The 16,182-nt window shown below is 38.4% G+C and overlaps 2 protein-coding genes across 2 annotated transcripts; one reads left to right on the top strand and one right to left on the bottom strand.

The window, feature by feature from the left end:
- Window positions 1–5,501: 5,501 nt before the first annotated feature.
- LOC9328067 (TMV resistance protein N) lies at window positions 5,502–8,527 on the top strand. The gene is made up of 3 exons (XM_002894634.2): window positions 5,502–5,830; window positions 5,948–6,193; window positions 7,674–8,527. The coding sequence occupies exons 1-3, from the start codon at window positions 5,622–5,624 to the stop codon at window positions 8,380–8,382; spliced, it is 1,164 nt and encodes a 387-aa protein (XP_002894680.1). The 5' UTR covers window positions 5,502–5,621; the 3' UTR covers window positions 8,383–8,527.
- Window positions 8,528–9,515: 988 nt separating this feature from the next.
- Window positions 9,516–10,507, bottom strand: LOC9328066 (60S ribosomal protein L21-2). Its single transcript, XM_021014664.1, has 2 exons — window positions 10,223–10,507; window positions 9,516–9,917 (listed from the first exon to the last, which is right to left on the bottom strand). The coding sequence occupies exons 1-2, from the start codon at window positions 10,457–10,459 to the stop codon at window positions 9,660–9,662; spliced, it is 495 nt and encodes a 164-aa protein (XP_020870323.1). The 5' UTR covers window positions 10,460–10,507; the 3' UTR covers window positions 9,516–9,659.
- Between the last annotated feature and the right edge of the window lie 5,675 nt (window positions 10,508–16,182).

Genomic DNA, 16,182 nt, shown 5'->3' with positions numbered 1-16,182 from the left:
GGTTTGAACTATGACGAGTGGGCACTTAATTTTCGTATGGCTCTTAGCTCTCGCAAAAAGTTTGGCTTTCTCGACGGCAGCATATCAAAGCCGGCTGCAAACGCTCCTGAACTTGAAGATTGGACTGCCAACAATCACTTGTTGGTCGGATGGATCAAACAAACGATTGAGCCTAAAATCCGTTCCACAATTTCAACAAGAGAGGTAGCTAAAGATTTATGGGACATCATTAAGAAGCGGTTTTCGGTTAAGAGTGGAGCTCGTCTTCAACAGCTCAGAAATTCTTTGGCGAATTGTAAGCAGAATGGCTCTACGGTGGATGAATATTTCGGCCGCCTCACGAAGCTTTGGGATGGTATCTCCGATTGTATGAACTCCAAACGATGCAGCTGTGGCAAGTGTGAGTGTGACCTCAATACGGCTCGTGACAGGGAACAGGAGACACTTCGTATCCATGACTTCCTCTCTGGTCTTGACGAAGCCACTCATGGTGTCATCCGTTCCCAGATTTGTGCCATTAATCCTCTTCCCAACTTGGACACAGTGTATCAGACGGTATCGCAGAATGAAACAATTCGCACTAATGTGACCAGTGAACCTGCGGTGATGGGTTTTGCTGCTCATATGTCCGGCTCAAACTCTTCTCCACGATCAACTCCGGTGTTTACACGCGATGTGACTAAGCGCAACACCAGTTTCAACGGACCCTCTCGTTTTGGACCAGGAAATAAAGATCCATCTCGCCAATGCTCAGCCTGCGGACGCACGGGACATGAAGCTTCTTCTTGTTTCAAAGTTGTGGGCTATCCAGAATGGTGGGGTGATCGACCGCGCAGTCGAATTGATTCTCGACCTCCACAGAATTTTTCTAATGGCCGTGGTCGTGGCAATTCTCCACGGGCTAATCTTACACAGATCCTGAATGCTAATTCCGCAACAACGGGCCCAACCGAAATCACTGACAACGATAGACAAGGCCTCCTCGGGCTCACCGACGATCAGTGGAAGCTTTTTGAAAAAGTTTTGAACACTGGCAAGACAACGACACAACTGAGTGGTAAGAATGCTAATGATGTTTGGATTTTAGATACCGGAGCAACACATCACATGACAGGCCAAATTGATCTTTTGACGGACACTCGTGACATTGCTCCGGTCTTGGTCTCGTTAGCTGCTGGCGATGCCATTGCAACGAAACAGGGAACCATTAAACTGACTCCACAATTATCGCTTTATAATGTTTATTTGGTTCCCGGGTTTCATATTAATCTGATTTCTTTTGGCCAGCTTGTCACCGAAAACTTCCTTGTCGGACAAGTCACTAATAAAATTCTACTTCTACAGGACCGCATTACGAGGACGCTGATTGGGTTGGGTGAACGAGAGAGAGAGGGGCTGTACCGGTTTTGGGGGATCGAGACGGCGACAACTTTGCAGACAAGGGTTGCGGATGATTTGGCTTTGTGGCATCATCGACTTGGTCATCCATCTTCTCGTGTCACTAGAATGATTCCTGTTTTTCGTGGTGTTTCTAATACTAGTAGTGAGCATTTATTTAAGAGTTGTGACGTTTGTTTACGGTCAAAACAAACTCGTCAATCTTTTCCCGACAGTTCTAATAATGCAAAAGCAGTTTTTGATTTAATACATGTTGATTTATGGGGACCATATCGTACTACGGCATTCTGTGGATCGCGTTACTTCTTGACTATCGTCGACGATCACTCTCGAGCCGTTTGGCTATATCTTCTTCCCGATAAAACTCAGGTCGCGAGACATCTCCGTGAATTTTTGGCATTAATAGAACGCCAATTTTCGAAAAAGGTGAAATCTATCCGCAGTGACAATGGAAGTGAGTTCATGTGTCTTACACGTTTTTTTGAAGAACAAGGAATTGTTCATGAGACGTCTTGTGTTCATACTCCACAGCAGAATGGTCGGGTCGAACGTAAACACCGTCATATCTTGAATGTTGCTCGGGCTCTACGGTTTCATGCTAATCTTCCTATTGACTATTGGGGCGAATGTATCCTTACCGCTGGCTATCTTATTAACCGTACACCTTCGCTTTTGCTCCAAGGTGCGACTCCTTTTGAAAAGTTGTATGGAAACACTCCTTCTTATACACACTTGTGGGTATTTGGATGCCTAGCCTATGCTCATAACATCGATCATAAAGGTGACAAGTTTACTTCACGGAGTCGTCGTTGCATTTTTCTTGGTTATCCTTATGGGAAGAAAGGATGGAAGTTATACGATTTGGACCGGGAAATATTTTTTGTTTCAAGAGATGTTACATTTCAAGAAGATGTGTTTCCTTTGTCGACTTCTACTTCACCTTTGCCACCATTAAACACGGGTGAGGTATCTTCTCCACTACTTGCAGCTCCTCTGGACGATGATACGGACTCTCTTGAAATCACGGCTGCGGTTACACCGGCTCCGGTCGAGTCAGAGAAAACTGTAGAGTCCGAGACTGCCTTGGCCAAAGAAACTCCTGCTGTCACAGAAAATACGGGTGGTGTCACCGCACCGGCAGCTGAAAGTCTTGGTCAAGGGAAACGACCAAAAATACCTAATGTCCGTCTTCATGATTATGTGGTTGGCACAGTCTCTATTGCTCCTCCTCCCCCTCTCTCTTCTCCGTCATCCTCCACTCAGCCATCCTCAGGTCCGTATTATCCTCTCTCTGATTATATCTCATGTGATAGGTTCTCTCCTAAGCATCGAAGTTACTTGGCATCTCTTACCGCCAATGTTGAACCTCGTTCTTTTGCCGAAGCTATGGAATATGAGGTCTGGAAAAATGCTATGGGATCGGAGATGGATGCGTTACAACGTAATCATACTTGGGATCTAGAAGAGTTACCACCGGACAAGAAAGCTCTTGGTAGTAAATGGGTGTTTACCATCAAGCTCCGATCGGACGGGACGATTGAAAGACATAAAGCTCGTCTTGTTGTTCTTGGAAATCACCAAAAAGAAGGTATTGATTACACGGAAACATTTTGTCCTGTCGCAAAGATGACCACAGTTCGTATGTTTCTTGATTATGCTGCTAAGAAAAATCACGAAATTCATCAAATGGACGTTCACAATGCCTTTCTTCATGGTGATCTTCTAGAAGAGGTTTACATGAAAGTACCACAAGGGTTCTCTTCTGCTGGTGATACAAGGGTATGTCGTCTCCGAAAATCACTTTATGGATTAAAACAAGCCCCTCGTTGTTGGTTTGCTATATTGGTGGATGCTCTTCTCAAGTATGGATTTTCACAGACTCGGTCCGATTACTCATTGTTTGTCTATTCTAAGAAGGGTATCTCTCTGCGTATTCTTGTCTACGTTGATGACTTGATTATTTCTGGAAACTCTCCTGCGGAAATTCAGACATTCAAGAACTATTTATCTACTTGCTTCCACATGAAGGATTTGGGATTTTTGAAATATTTTTTGGGTCTCGAAGTGGCCCGCAGTCCGGCTGGGATTTATTTGTGTCAAAGGAAATACGCTACAGAGATTGTTATGGAGGCAGGTCTTCTTGGTTGCAGACCTGCGGGGTCTCCTATTGACCAAAACCATCGTTTATCTCTTGCTAATGGTCCGGAGTTGGCTGATCCGCAGACGTACCGTCGCTTGGTTGGCCGTTTAATTTATCTTCTTGCTACACGTCCTGACCTCACTTATGCGATACACATTTTATCTCAGTATATGCAGAATCCAAGGGAGGAACATTGGCTTGCTGCTTTAAAAGTCGTTCGCTATCTCAAAGGCACTCTCGGACAAGGAATACTCCTACGGGCAGACTCACCAATGCACTTCACCGGTTGGTGTGACTCGGATCATTCTGCTTGCCCATTAACCCGTCGTTCTCTCACAGGTTGGTTTGTCCAGCTTGGCTCCTCTCCTATTTCGTGGAAAACTAAGAAGCAAGACGTTGTGTCTCTTTCCTCCGCTGAAGCTGAATATAGGGCAATGAATGAGGTTACTAAGGAATTGAAATGGCTTAAAGAATTACTTCAAGACCTTGGCTTTGATCATACCGACCCTATGACGATCCGTTGTGACAATAAAGCGGCTATTCATCTAAGTTGCAATCCGGTTTTTCATGAACGTACTAAACATATTGAACGGGATTGTCATTTTGTTCGCGATGAGATAGTCAAAGGTGTTCTCAAGCCTCTTCACGTGCCTACCGAAGACCAACTTGCGGATATACTTACTAAAGCACTAGGACGACGAGAATTCGATGCATTTCTACTTAAGTTGGGCATTCAAAATTTACATGCTCCAACTTAAGGGGGGGGGTATTGAGGATATCTCGGGATATCGTATATAGATATTACCAAATCTATTTTGTATAGTTTCCTTTATTCTCTAGGGTTTACAATGTCGTAAAGTTGTATATAAGCAAGACCTTATGGTCCATGAAATACAAGTTGAATCTTCTTCTACTCTTGAATTTTACAGAAAATTCTGAGATTGATGGGATTGACGAGGTGTCGTTGTCGTTCATGAGATGGAAATTACCATTCGAAGAAATCTAAATCTTTCATTTAGCAACAATGGCGAAGTAGCGATTTCAAACAAGTTCTGATTGACAAGATTTTAGTTTCAGTTTCAATGGGATGGTCAATTTCAATGTAGCGGAGATTGAGAAAGATCAATTTGTCCCAAAATTATTTTTAGGTTTCACAAATTTTTGTATTTGGGGATTTTCGATTTTAAAGGGAAGAAGATGATGTTGGGTTTGGTTTAAAAGGTTTCTCTGGTTTTAAAATGGGTTTTATACCGGGTTTCATTGATTTTCAATCGGGTTTGGTTCGTAAACCGTTTAAACCAAGATTTATGGGGAAATAGAGGAGAACTTTCGATTTGGGGAGATATAGATTGAGAAACATTTGTTCGGCGACATCTGGGACGGGGTCAAAGTTTGGGCTGCATTTGATACGATGCAATAGTTTTGATGGAGAAATAGGACGTTTTCCCATTAAAAAATCAACAAAAATTAACTATATATTATATCCAAGGCAAAATTGGGGATTCCTTTCGACACTTTCGACAGAAGCTTCTTTTTCTGATATTTTTTCATATTTAGTTAGACTTAATTATGAAATTGCACCGACATTGTGTGTCTCTTTCGCACATTTCTCAGTATCATTTTAAATTAGAATCAATAATTAATTAATATCATATTACAACTTATGATCATAATCATCATCATTAACTTAAAAGATAAGTTTAAGTTTTATTCATGATTGACAACATTTTTGACTTAACTATGAATTACATCCATAACTCAAAGTAAATCATAGATACCACATGTTACCAATCACAGCCTAACCTAAAAGAAAATACAATATATATATATATATATATATATATATAGTATATACAGACTTGATTTTTTTATATAATGTAGGACGGGCATGTCGACCTGAATTCGGTTGTTAGTTTAAATATATTTTTGGAATGATTCTTGTGGTACCGACCTATATTCACTCCATATTGGGATTTTATTAATACATAGACCAGTCAAGATTTGAGAACTCAATATAAAAAGATCTAATCCCATGTCTTTACTCCAACACCTCGAACTTCTTTGGAAAGATAAACCGTGATCGATGGGCACCCTATCTCGCCCCATCCATCAAGTGTTCATCAACTTCCGGGGAAATCTTCGCTACGGCTTCGTCAGTCACCTTACCGATGCTTTGAAACGACACAATATCAACTTTTTCATAGATACACATGAACAAAAGGGCAGAGACCTAAAACATCTCTTTAAACGGATCGAAGAGGCCACGGTCGCACTGGTCATCTTATCCACTAGGTATTGTTCCAAATATGATGAATTTAGTAACTTTTTTTTTTCTATAGTGTTGTGAGGATACAAAATATATATAATGGAAATAGACATGGATATGAAAATATTACTATTGTCAAATAGGTATGCAGAATCAAAATGGTGTTTGGATGAGCTGACGAAAATCATGGATCAAGCAGAGAAAATGGAAATGATTGTCATCCCAATCTTCTACAAGGTGAAACCGAAAGACGTGGAGCTACAGGAGGGAGTGTTTGGTGATAGGTTTTGGAGTCACGCAGATCAATCCAGTCGCGAAGAGATGGAGAAATGGCAAGTAGCTTTGAAGGCTGTGTGCAACAAGGTTGGCATCACGTTGTATCGCAAAAGGTAAGTAAACTCTTTTCTAACTTATTTCCACTTGTACGGTATAGAAACCCTAATTATTTAGAGTTGCATCCAAACATGAACAACTAACCAAAATTGAAAGAAAAAAATATTGTATTTTGGTAAACAGTGCTGTACCAAAAATGGTGTAATTTTTTGGAATGGAACAGAAACGCTCATAAAGATTGTGAAATAGCGGTTTTGGGATATACCGTTTTACTAATTTCCAACCACAAAACCGATACCAATTGCAAAAGAATACTCAGCCTTTTTTGTACCATTTTCTCTTACAACTATTTTGTACCGCTTTGAGCTATTTTGGTAGGCCTGGGAATTCGAACCGAACCGATTTGTCCGAACCGAACCGAACCGAGGTTTGGGCAAATCGGTTCGGTTTCTCTTTATTAGGTGTAACCGATCGGAATGGTTTTAATTTTGGATTGGTTAACCGAGATTTTTGGTTCGATTCGGCCGAACCGAATGGTTAACCGAAAAAATTAAAACCCTAACCTAATTCTTCTACAATTACACATCCATACTTATGGCCGCCAATTTACACATCTACAATTCTTCTTCGATTCACCTTCCCTTGGATCTCCCTTCTTCTTCTGCGATTCATCATCACCATCATCGTCAATGCGTCGAGGCTTTTTTTATTTAAGATTTGATTGTTTCCAAGAGAATCTGAATTAGATCAGATTATAGATCGACTTTTCTCGGAAATCTAAAACATTTTCAGGTTTATAAATTACGTATAAATCATAACTATCATTATTTTTAGTAACTAATTAATTATTATAAATCACTACTATGATTTAACATGCGGTATACCGCGGAACAATTTTTTTACACATAATCTTAAGTAGTGACAATAATGATTATGTGAAAAAAATAGATCAACGCCCGACCCTGACCACCGAATAATATTATAGGTCAATTTTCCGGAACTTACATGGTTTATCAAAAAACATTTTATATATATTTAATATTACTATTGAAATTTATATATTAATATTTGAATAATGTTAAAATATAATGTAGAAATTTTCTCAATTTCTCATAAAAGGAATTATACAATATGAGTGAGGGTTTTTCAGTTTAGAAAAGTCATCATCATGTGATAAATTAAAACTAGAAAGTAGAAAATGTCAATTAATATGCTATTTGATTTTATTCAAATAATTTTTTTGTTAATAGTTAGTTGAAGTCAATTAATTTATTACATTCAGTTCAACTAAATTAAATTTTGATAATACTTAAGTTGAAGTCAATTAATTGATTAAGTTTTGTGCAAAGAAAAACCTTTAACTAGCTAATTTATGCAATTTTACACTCCACCTCCAAAAACTGTAAATCAATCATACGAAATTAAAAATTATTGTAAGGAGATTTTTGCGTCCTGGCATTATTTAAAAAAACATTTCTGCCACTATTTACATTCCTGGCATTATGTAAATAGTGGGTTTCGTCTCTAATTTGACAGATACGAGGCCAAGTTTATCAAGAAGGTCGTGAAGGAGGTTGAGAAAGTTTTAACCAGCATTCAATCTGGTGAAGGAAGAGAAAATCATTGTGTGAAGGTGAAAACATTTAAGGTTCCACTAGCTTTGCCATGGTCATGGTCATGGTTTGGCTCAGCGGTTGGGTTGATTGGTACAGTGCTTGGCTTACTCTCTGAGTTTGTTCAATATGAGGAAGGAAGAGAAGACGATTGTGTGAAGAAGGTGAAAACGTTTAATGTTCCACTGGCATTACCATGGTTATGGTTTAGCTCGGTGGTTAAGCTGATTGGTGCCGTGCTCGGCTTACTCATTGAGACTGTTCGATCTGATGAAGGGAGAGAAGATGATTGTGTGAAGAAAGTGAAAACATTTAATGTTCCACTAGCTCTACCATGGTTATGGTTTGGTTCGGTGGTTGAGATGATTGGTGCAATGCTCGGCTTACTCATTGAGACTGTTCGATCTGATGAAGGAAGAGAAGATGATTGCGTGAAGAAAGTGAAAATATTTAACGTTCCACTGGCTATGCCATGGATATGGTTTGGTTCGGCTGTTGAGCTGGTTGGTGCAGTGCTCGGCTTACTAAATGAAACTGTTCACAAGTGTGCCTCACCAGCCATGGTTATTCTTGCTAGTCAGGTTGGCTCTGTTGTGGCTATTTCGAGCCGTTGGGCTGATAAGTCTGTCTGAGTGAGCTTTTGTTTCGATTTGGTCTCTTTGTTTTTTGTGGCTTCAATTGCTAATGGAAATAAATAAAATTTGCTTCAGTTTCTTGATGTAGTTTAATGGAAACACAAGAAGGAATAACCATGAATAGAATTCTGTCTCCAAATTAAGATTAGATTGGAGAAGGTGAGAGAATATGAATTAGTGAATCTTCAGGTGAGTTTTTTTTTCTTTGTATGAATGTAAAATTTATTCACCAAAAAAAACTGTTTTACATCAAGTGCAACATAAAAACAGAGATTTTAGAGATTTTTTGATCATTTGCTTAAGTTGAGAAGCTAGTTGCTAGAGGCTTGAAACCAAAATCGAAGACCACCTTCATACGCCAGAGAACCCGTCATTTGGACTGTGTTTAGACGGTTTCAGTCACTTTTATCTTTAAAGCCCGTGAGTTTTTCAGCCAGAGATGGAGTTTCGTCATGACGTCTTCCGTTCCTAACCATATACTATGTTTTTAAAAATGATTATCAGGTGAGTTTTTATCAGTGTGTTTGTGTGTCATCTCTTCTTTTTTTCTCTCAAATGTTTCTCTTCTATCTTGACCAGTTTGAATTGAAGCACTTGAGTTCCGAGGTTCCAGCCTCGCAATCAGATTGTAAAGCACGTTAGGCATGTTCTGTATTGATCGCTAGTCATGTTCTGCATTGATCTGTGGGTATAATCTGAAAACGTTGCTATTTGTTGGATAGTTGATGTTCTGCTCTGCTTTTCTTTCTTACATTGCAGTCGTTTTTTTGAGCGAAATGTGTAATGAACTGTGATATATTATTGGCTTCATCTATGATAAAAGCACCCAATTTTACAGGGAACTTCAAACTAATGTAGTAATTTACAGTTACAAGAGCAATGGTTGATGTATTTCGCAGATGGTGTAACCATTGCATAACCATTGCGCAGCTGAGCACACAATCATGAATTGAACAATCGTTCCTCTGTGAAAATGCGTTGGGACAACGGTTGGCGTGCGTGAGAAAGTGTTGAAACACATTGATCTTTTCCATGTTTAACTGATAAAATGTCTCAAGTTCTACTAAGGATTCATTTTCTGGATAATGCAGAAATGATTTCACAAACAAACGAAAGCAATAAGCAAATGATTTCACAAACCATCTCTTCTAACAAAAAACTGAACTGCACTCTCATACCATATAGAAATCAGTCTTGTTTGATACAAAAACATAATTAAAAAAACAAAGCAACTGCAAAAATTCTGAGCAGAGAATGATAAAAATGGAAACAACTCAATAGCCACCCTTGAGATCGTTGACAACATCGTAAGGAATGGGAGTAACAGTCTCCAAGGTCATACCTTCAACCATGAAACCCGGTTTAGGACCTTTAGGCTGTCTCTTGGTGCTGATAGTCTCTCCTCTAGCTTTAGCTGCAGCCTTAAGCACATCGTTCTGCTTCTTCCTGAGTTTAAACTCCTCAGCACACCTTGACTGCTGCACATGCTCCACACGCACATGTATCCTCTTCCTTATGATTCTGTTCCCAATCTAAAAACCCAACCCAACACACAAAATTAGCTCTTCAAGAGATTACACTAATCATAAACAAAATACATTCAAAGAGACAGCTTCCACTACAAGTCTACAACAAAGTGTAACATCACTAAAAAAAGGACCCAAGAAGAAAAGCTTGAATCTTTCGAAGCAATACCAATCCCAAATCTCAAAATTCAAACAGATAGCTCACACAAAGACGAATTAAACCCCAAAGCAAAGAATCATAATCAAGTTCAAACCCTAATTTCAACAATCAAGACTCTTCCAAACAGATTAAAATTTTTGAGCAATCAAACCTGTTTGTTGACTTCAACACCAACGGCACGCTTAGTGACATTCCAGATGCGACCAGTACGACCATGGTAGAACTTATGCGGCATACCCTTGTGGATAGCTCCATTAACCTTGACATCGACGTAATCGCCGACCTTGAAGGTTCTGAGGTAAGTGGAGAGTGGAATATAACCCTTCTTCCTGAATGGTCTTGCGAACAGATCTCTTGTTCTCGCTCTCACTCCGTGTCCCGCCGGCATTTTTCCTCTCTGTTTGTGTCTGGTGGCTGAAACCCTAGAAAAGGTAAAGCAAGAAATTTATAAAGTGAATTAGGGTTTTCATAGATGGGCCTGATTGGGCCATTGATTTGTAAATACTAAATACCGATATTTTGTAATTTGGACACAAAGTTTGGTATGGTAAATATCGGTATTTACAAATCAATGGAAGTTAAACTGAAATACATGAATTACGGAAGTTAAACTGAAATATGTTGAATAAAATATTAAAATTTTAAAATAAGTAAAGAAGAAGTAAAGAGAGTCCAATGAGTAATGAAAGCAAAGTTTATTGACTTTTTTTCTCTATCTAAATCTATATATACATTTTTGGATGACTTTTAGCAAATAAATCCTGGAGTTGGAATGTATTTACGGATGAATGCCATTGGCATTAATTATTTAAATTTGAAAAATATTAATTAAAGATATTACCAACACGATTTCGAGAATCATAAATTCATATCTTCCTTAATTTTCTGAGTCATTAATGTGATAATCTTTAGGAAATATTTCTCTGTAAAAAAAAAATCCACATTAATGAAGGCATTAAAATCGATACTAACAATTAAATTATTTAGATATTCAATTATTTTAAGATTCTTATATCTTATTTGATATTTTTTTTAATATCTCATTCTTTAATTACTGCGTTTAGAATTTATTGGTTGTTACCTATTTTTTGGTGAAATTTATTGGTTGTTACTTAATAAATAATTATGGTGCGTTTATTTTAGTTAATATCTAATTTAAAGGATTGTTTTCTTTTATTATTAATAAACGAATAACATGTATAGAAATAAAAGATTTTTCTTGCGACTCCATAATAAAAATATTAAACTCTTATTTTCTACATTTCTTACACATAATATCCTCTTATTCAATAACAAAAAATATATATTGCATATTTTTAAAAATATTTATAATATTTAAATTATATAAAAAGTTTGTAATATTAATATTATTTCAACTCTATACAAATTTAATATATATGTATATATATCTTATGGGAACCATTTAAAAGAAATTTTTAAATTGACTTGAATTATATAGCTTTTAAATAAAAGTATTATTAAAAAAAAAATAACTAAATGATGTTTAATTTCACGGGACGGGTAATATGATGGGACGGGTTTGGGTTGATATTTATAAAAGATAGTATACCACGGGTGAAATCCTAAAATTAACAATCAAAATAATCTATCAAACAAATTACATTTTGATTTTTTTAAGAAAATATAGCCCCGCGATGTACCGCGGGTTAAAATCTAGTTCTACTTATCAAATGAAAGGTATTTATAGAGGATGAAAATTTGGGAGCCAAGCTACTTGGAGAAAAAGGGATAAAGTGATAATGATAAATGTAATTATCCTATTTTAACACTCTTCGTTAATTACATATTATTGTGTACTGCCTCGTTAAAAACCTTATGATGGAAAAACCAATTGGGATAAAAACCATGACAAGGAAAAAAGAGTACAGTAATACAATCTCCCCCTGGAAAAGATAAGTATAGTCTTATCTTTGAAGATCTCGTAAATGACGCGTTCCAATACTGTGAAAATGCTTTCTGAATGTTGACGTAGGCAGCGCCTTTGTAAACAGGTCTGCTGCGTTGTCATTTGAGCGGATATACTGGATATTAACTTCTTTGTTTTTCTCGAGTTTTTGAGTGTATAAAACTTTGGAGGAATATGCTTCGTTTTGTCGCTCTTGATGTAACCTTCTTTTATTTGGGTGACACATGCAACATTGTCTTCGAATAATGTTGTCGGCTCTTTACTGGTGACTATTCTACTTGCTTCTTGCATGTGGTTCGTCATAGATCTGAGCCATATACATTCTCTGTAGGCTTCATGAAGCGCAATCATTTCTGCATGGTTTGAAGAGGTGGCGACCAAAGTCTGTTTTTGAGAACGCCACGAGATTGCAGTTCCTCCAATTGTGAAAACGTATCAAGTTTGGGATCGAGATTTATGCGGATTCGATAAATATCCTGCATCTGCAAAACCAACTAGACCAAACGCAGAGTTTATAGGATAGAATAATCCTAGATCAATCGTACCTTGAAGATAGCGGAAGATGTGTTTTATCTCATTCCAATGTCTGTGGATAGGGGATGAGTTATATCTTGCAAGTAGATTAGTGGCAAATGCAAGATTACAACACTCCCCCTTGGATGACATAACCGTGTAGATGCCAAAGGATCTCAGTAATACGCTTGGGGATGCTGCCTCATTAAAACCTTACCAGGAAAACCCATTAGGACAAAACCATGGTGAAGGAAAAAGAGTACAACACGTATTACTCCCCCTGTTTTGGTCATCCCTGAAAGTCCTTAAGTCTCCGCATTCTAATTTGATGCGTGAGCTTCCTCAATGTCGATGTTGGTAATGCATTAGTGAATAGGTCGGCTGAATTGTCACTTGATCGGACCTGCACCACTTGAACTTCTCCATCCTTTTGTAGATCATGTGTGAAGAAGAACTTAGGTAGGATGTGCTTCGTCCGATCTCCCTTGATGTAACCTTCTTTGAGCTGAGCGATGAAGGCCGCATTGTCCTCGTACATGACCGTTGGTCCCTTCTCATCGTCCATGCCACAATTAGATCGTATGTGTTGAGTGATCGACCTCAACCACACACACTCACGGCTGGCCTCATGTATTGCCAAGATCTCCGCGTGATTGGATGAAGTGGCTGAGATGGTTTGCTTCATTGAACGCCACGAAATCGCGGTTCCACCGTGTGTAAACACATAACATGTTTGTGACTTACCATTATGCGGATCTGATTGATAACCTGCATCAGCAAAACCAACTAAACCTTCTTTGTTATGGTTAGTATAGAATAGACCCAAATCAACAGTTCCTTGTAAATAACGTAAAAGATGTTTAATTCCGTTCCAGTGCCTTTGGGTCGGACATGAGCTAAATCTCGATAGGAGGTTCACGGCAAAACAAATGTCTAGTCTAGTGTGTCTAGCCAAGTACATTAACGCTCCTATGGCACTGAGGTATGGCACTTCAGGATCGAGAACTTCTTCCTCGTCCTTCTTTGGACCGAATGGATCACTATCCAATCCGAGGCTTCTCACCACCATTGGGCCTGGTCAATGGGCGGGCCTGGTCCTTATTAAATATCCTTGAGTACTCTTTTAGTATATGCCTTTTGATGCACAAGGATTCCATTATTCACGTACTCAGGTTGTAATCCCAAACAGAACTTAATTATTGCCTAGGTCTTTCATTTCATATTCTTTCTCAACTGTTTGGTTGATTACCCAGAGGTTTAAATTATTCATATACACTGCTATGATTACAAATCCTTTGTTTGCAAACCTCTTTATGAAAATACATGGACTAATGGGATCATTTATAACATTCCATACGCCCATTTGGTCTAAGTCCATAAAAGGATTTGTCCAGCCTTATGCAGTGATATTCTCGAGAATCTTTCTTATCTTTGAGCTCAATACCCTCTGGTAATCTCATATATATTATCCAGTGGACTTATATAAATATGCAGGCATTACATCCATTAGCCGCAAATCAAGTCTTTTTCTTTATATAGCCAGACTTAGCAAAATTTAAATGTCTTAGCATCCACCACAGGGGAGTATATTTCTTCATAATCTATCCCCGGTCTTTGTGAGAATCCTTGTGCTATAAGTCGTGCCTTATATCTCACGCTTTATTATTCTCATTTCTTTTCCTCACAAAGACCCACTTGTGTCCTACTGGTTTTATCTTGGATGGTTTCCTTAAGGTCGGACCAAACACATCCATTTTCTTTAATGATTCTTAGCTCCACGTTTTATGGTCTTGTACCATTTTAATCAATCATTTCTTTGAGTGCACTCTAGTATAGACGTGGGCTCCTGATCCTCATTTATATTCATATAAGTGCTACCTTGCATGCAAAATCATCTTATGTTGATATTTCTTATATGTTCCATTATGTTCCAGACATGATATAATCGATTGAGATTTATTATGGTCAGGACCTTTAATACTTTGCAGCTTGGCGTCCCAAGCTACATTATATGGTACATGTACCTTAGAGCCGGCCGGCCTTATCTCCATGTCTAGGATGGTTTCCTTAGTAACCTCGGATTTCTATTGCACCTTTCTTTAATTTCCGAGGGTTTTTTATCATTGGAACCTTATTGGTCTACTACGTTTCTTACGTTGTCTAGACTCTGTAGCAACTTGATTGTGTTCCTTGTGAACATCAATACGTACTGGTGCATTACAAGATGGTGTGTACGCTTTAGTAACTTTCTTTGGGTCAGCAAAGGAATCTGGCAATTCATTAGCTAGCTTTTGCAAATTTATTATCTTATGGACCTCTGAATCACACATCAGAGTCCGAGGATCTTGCCAATTTAAGGATGTTTGATTCCATGATATTTCTTTTATATCTTTACCCAGCTTGTTTGTCTCTCCACCTATATATAGTTGGAAATTCGGATTCATTAAAATGACAATCCGCGTATCTAGCCTTAATTAGATCACCCGTAGTTGACTCTAGATACTTTATAATGGTAGGAGAATCATATCCAACATATATCCCCATCCTCCTTTGAGGTCCCATCTTTGTTCTATGTGGTGGAGCAATCGCTACATATACGACACACCTGAAAGTCTTTAGATGGGATATGTCTGGCTCATGACCCATGAGTAATTGGGATGGTGACTATTTATGTTCACTAGATGGCCTTATGCGTATAAGCTCTGATGCATGTAAAACAGCGTGTCCCCAAGCGGCTACTGGAAGCTTCGACCTCATGAGTAATGGTCGAGCTATCAATTGAATTCGTTTAATGAAGGATTCCGCTAATCCATTCTGTGTAGGTACATGTGCCACGGGATGTTCCACACTTACCCCCATGGATATACAGTAGTCATTAAACGCTTGGGACATAAATTCACCGGCATTATCTAGACGTATAGTCTTAAGCGGAAAATCTGGAAAATGGGCTCTCACTCTCATGATCTGGGCCAACAACCTAGCAAACGCTTGGTTTCTAGAGGATAATAAACAAACATGCGACCATCTTGTCGATGCATCAATGAGGACCATGTAATATCTAAATGTCCCACATGGTGGGTGTATTGGTCTACATATATCCCCTTGTATCCTTTCCAGAAAGTTTAAGGTCTCTTTATTTACCTTAGCTGGTGATGGCCTTATAATGAGTTTCCCTTGTGTACATGCTTTACACGTGAGATTCTTAGGGATAACTCTTTTCTCTTTTAGGGTGTGCCCCCTTGAATTTATCATAAGCTTACGCATCATACTATGACCCGGATGGCCAAGCCGGTCATGCCATAAAGTGAATTTCTCGATGAACTCTTTGTTCATTGCCATATTAGCTTCGATCATATCGATTTTAGCATAGTAGAGACCAGTGGATAATGCGGGTATAGTCTCTAGGACTTTCTTATGTCCTTTGGTGATCTCAATTATATTTAGGAATTATATGTTCCCTTCACCCTTTGTTTCAATATGGAAACCATTCAATCTTATTTCTTCGAAACTCAATAAGCTCCTCTTTGAGCTGGGTGAATATAAGGCATCGCTTAGTTCAAGATGCGTGCCATTTGGTAATAGAATATGGGCTTGGCCGTAGCCCTCAATAAGACTTGCTATACCTGCTATAGTGCTAATATTGGCATTTTCTATTATGAGATTTAGGAAAA

This window comes from Arabidopsis lyrata (genome assembly GCF_000004255.2).
Source record: "Arabidopsis lyrata subsp. lyrata unplaced genomic scaffold ARALYscaffold_1, whole genome shotgun sequence".
In the NCBI taxonomy this organism is placed as follows: domain Eukaryota; kingdom Viridiplantae; phylum Streptophyta; class Magnoliopsida; order Brassicales; family Brassicaceae; genus Arabidopsis; species Arabidopsis lyrata.
This window is presented reverse-complemented; position numbering and strand designations above follow the sequence as displayed.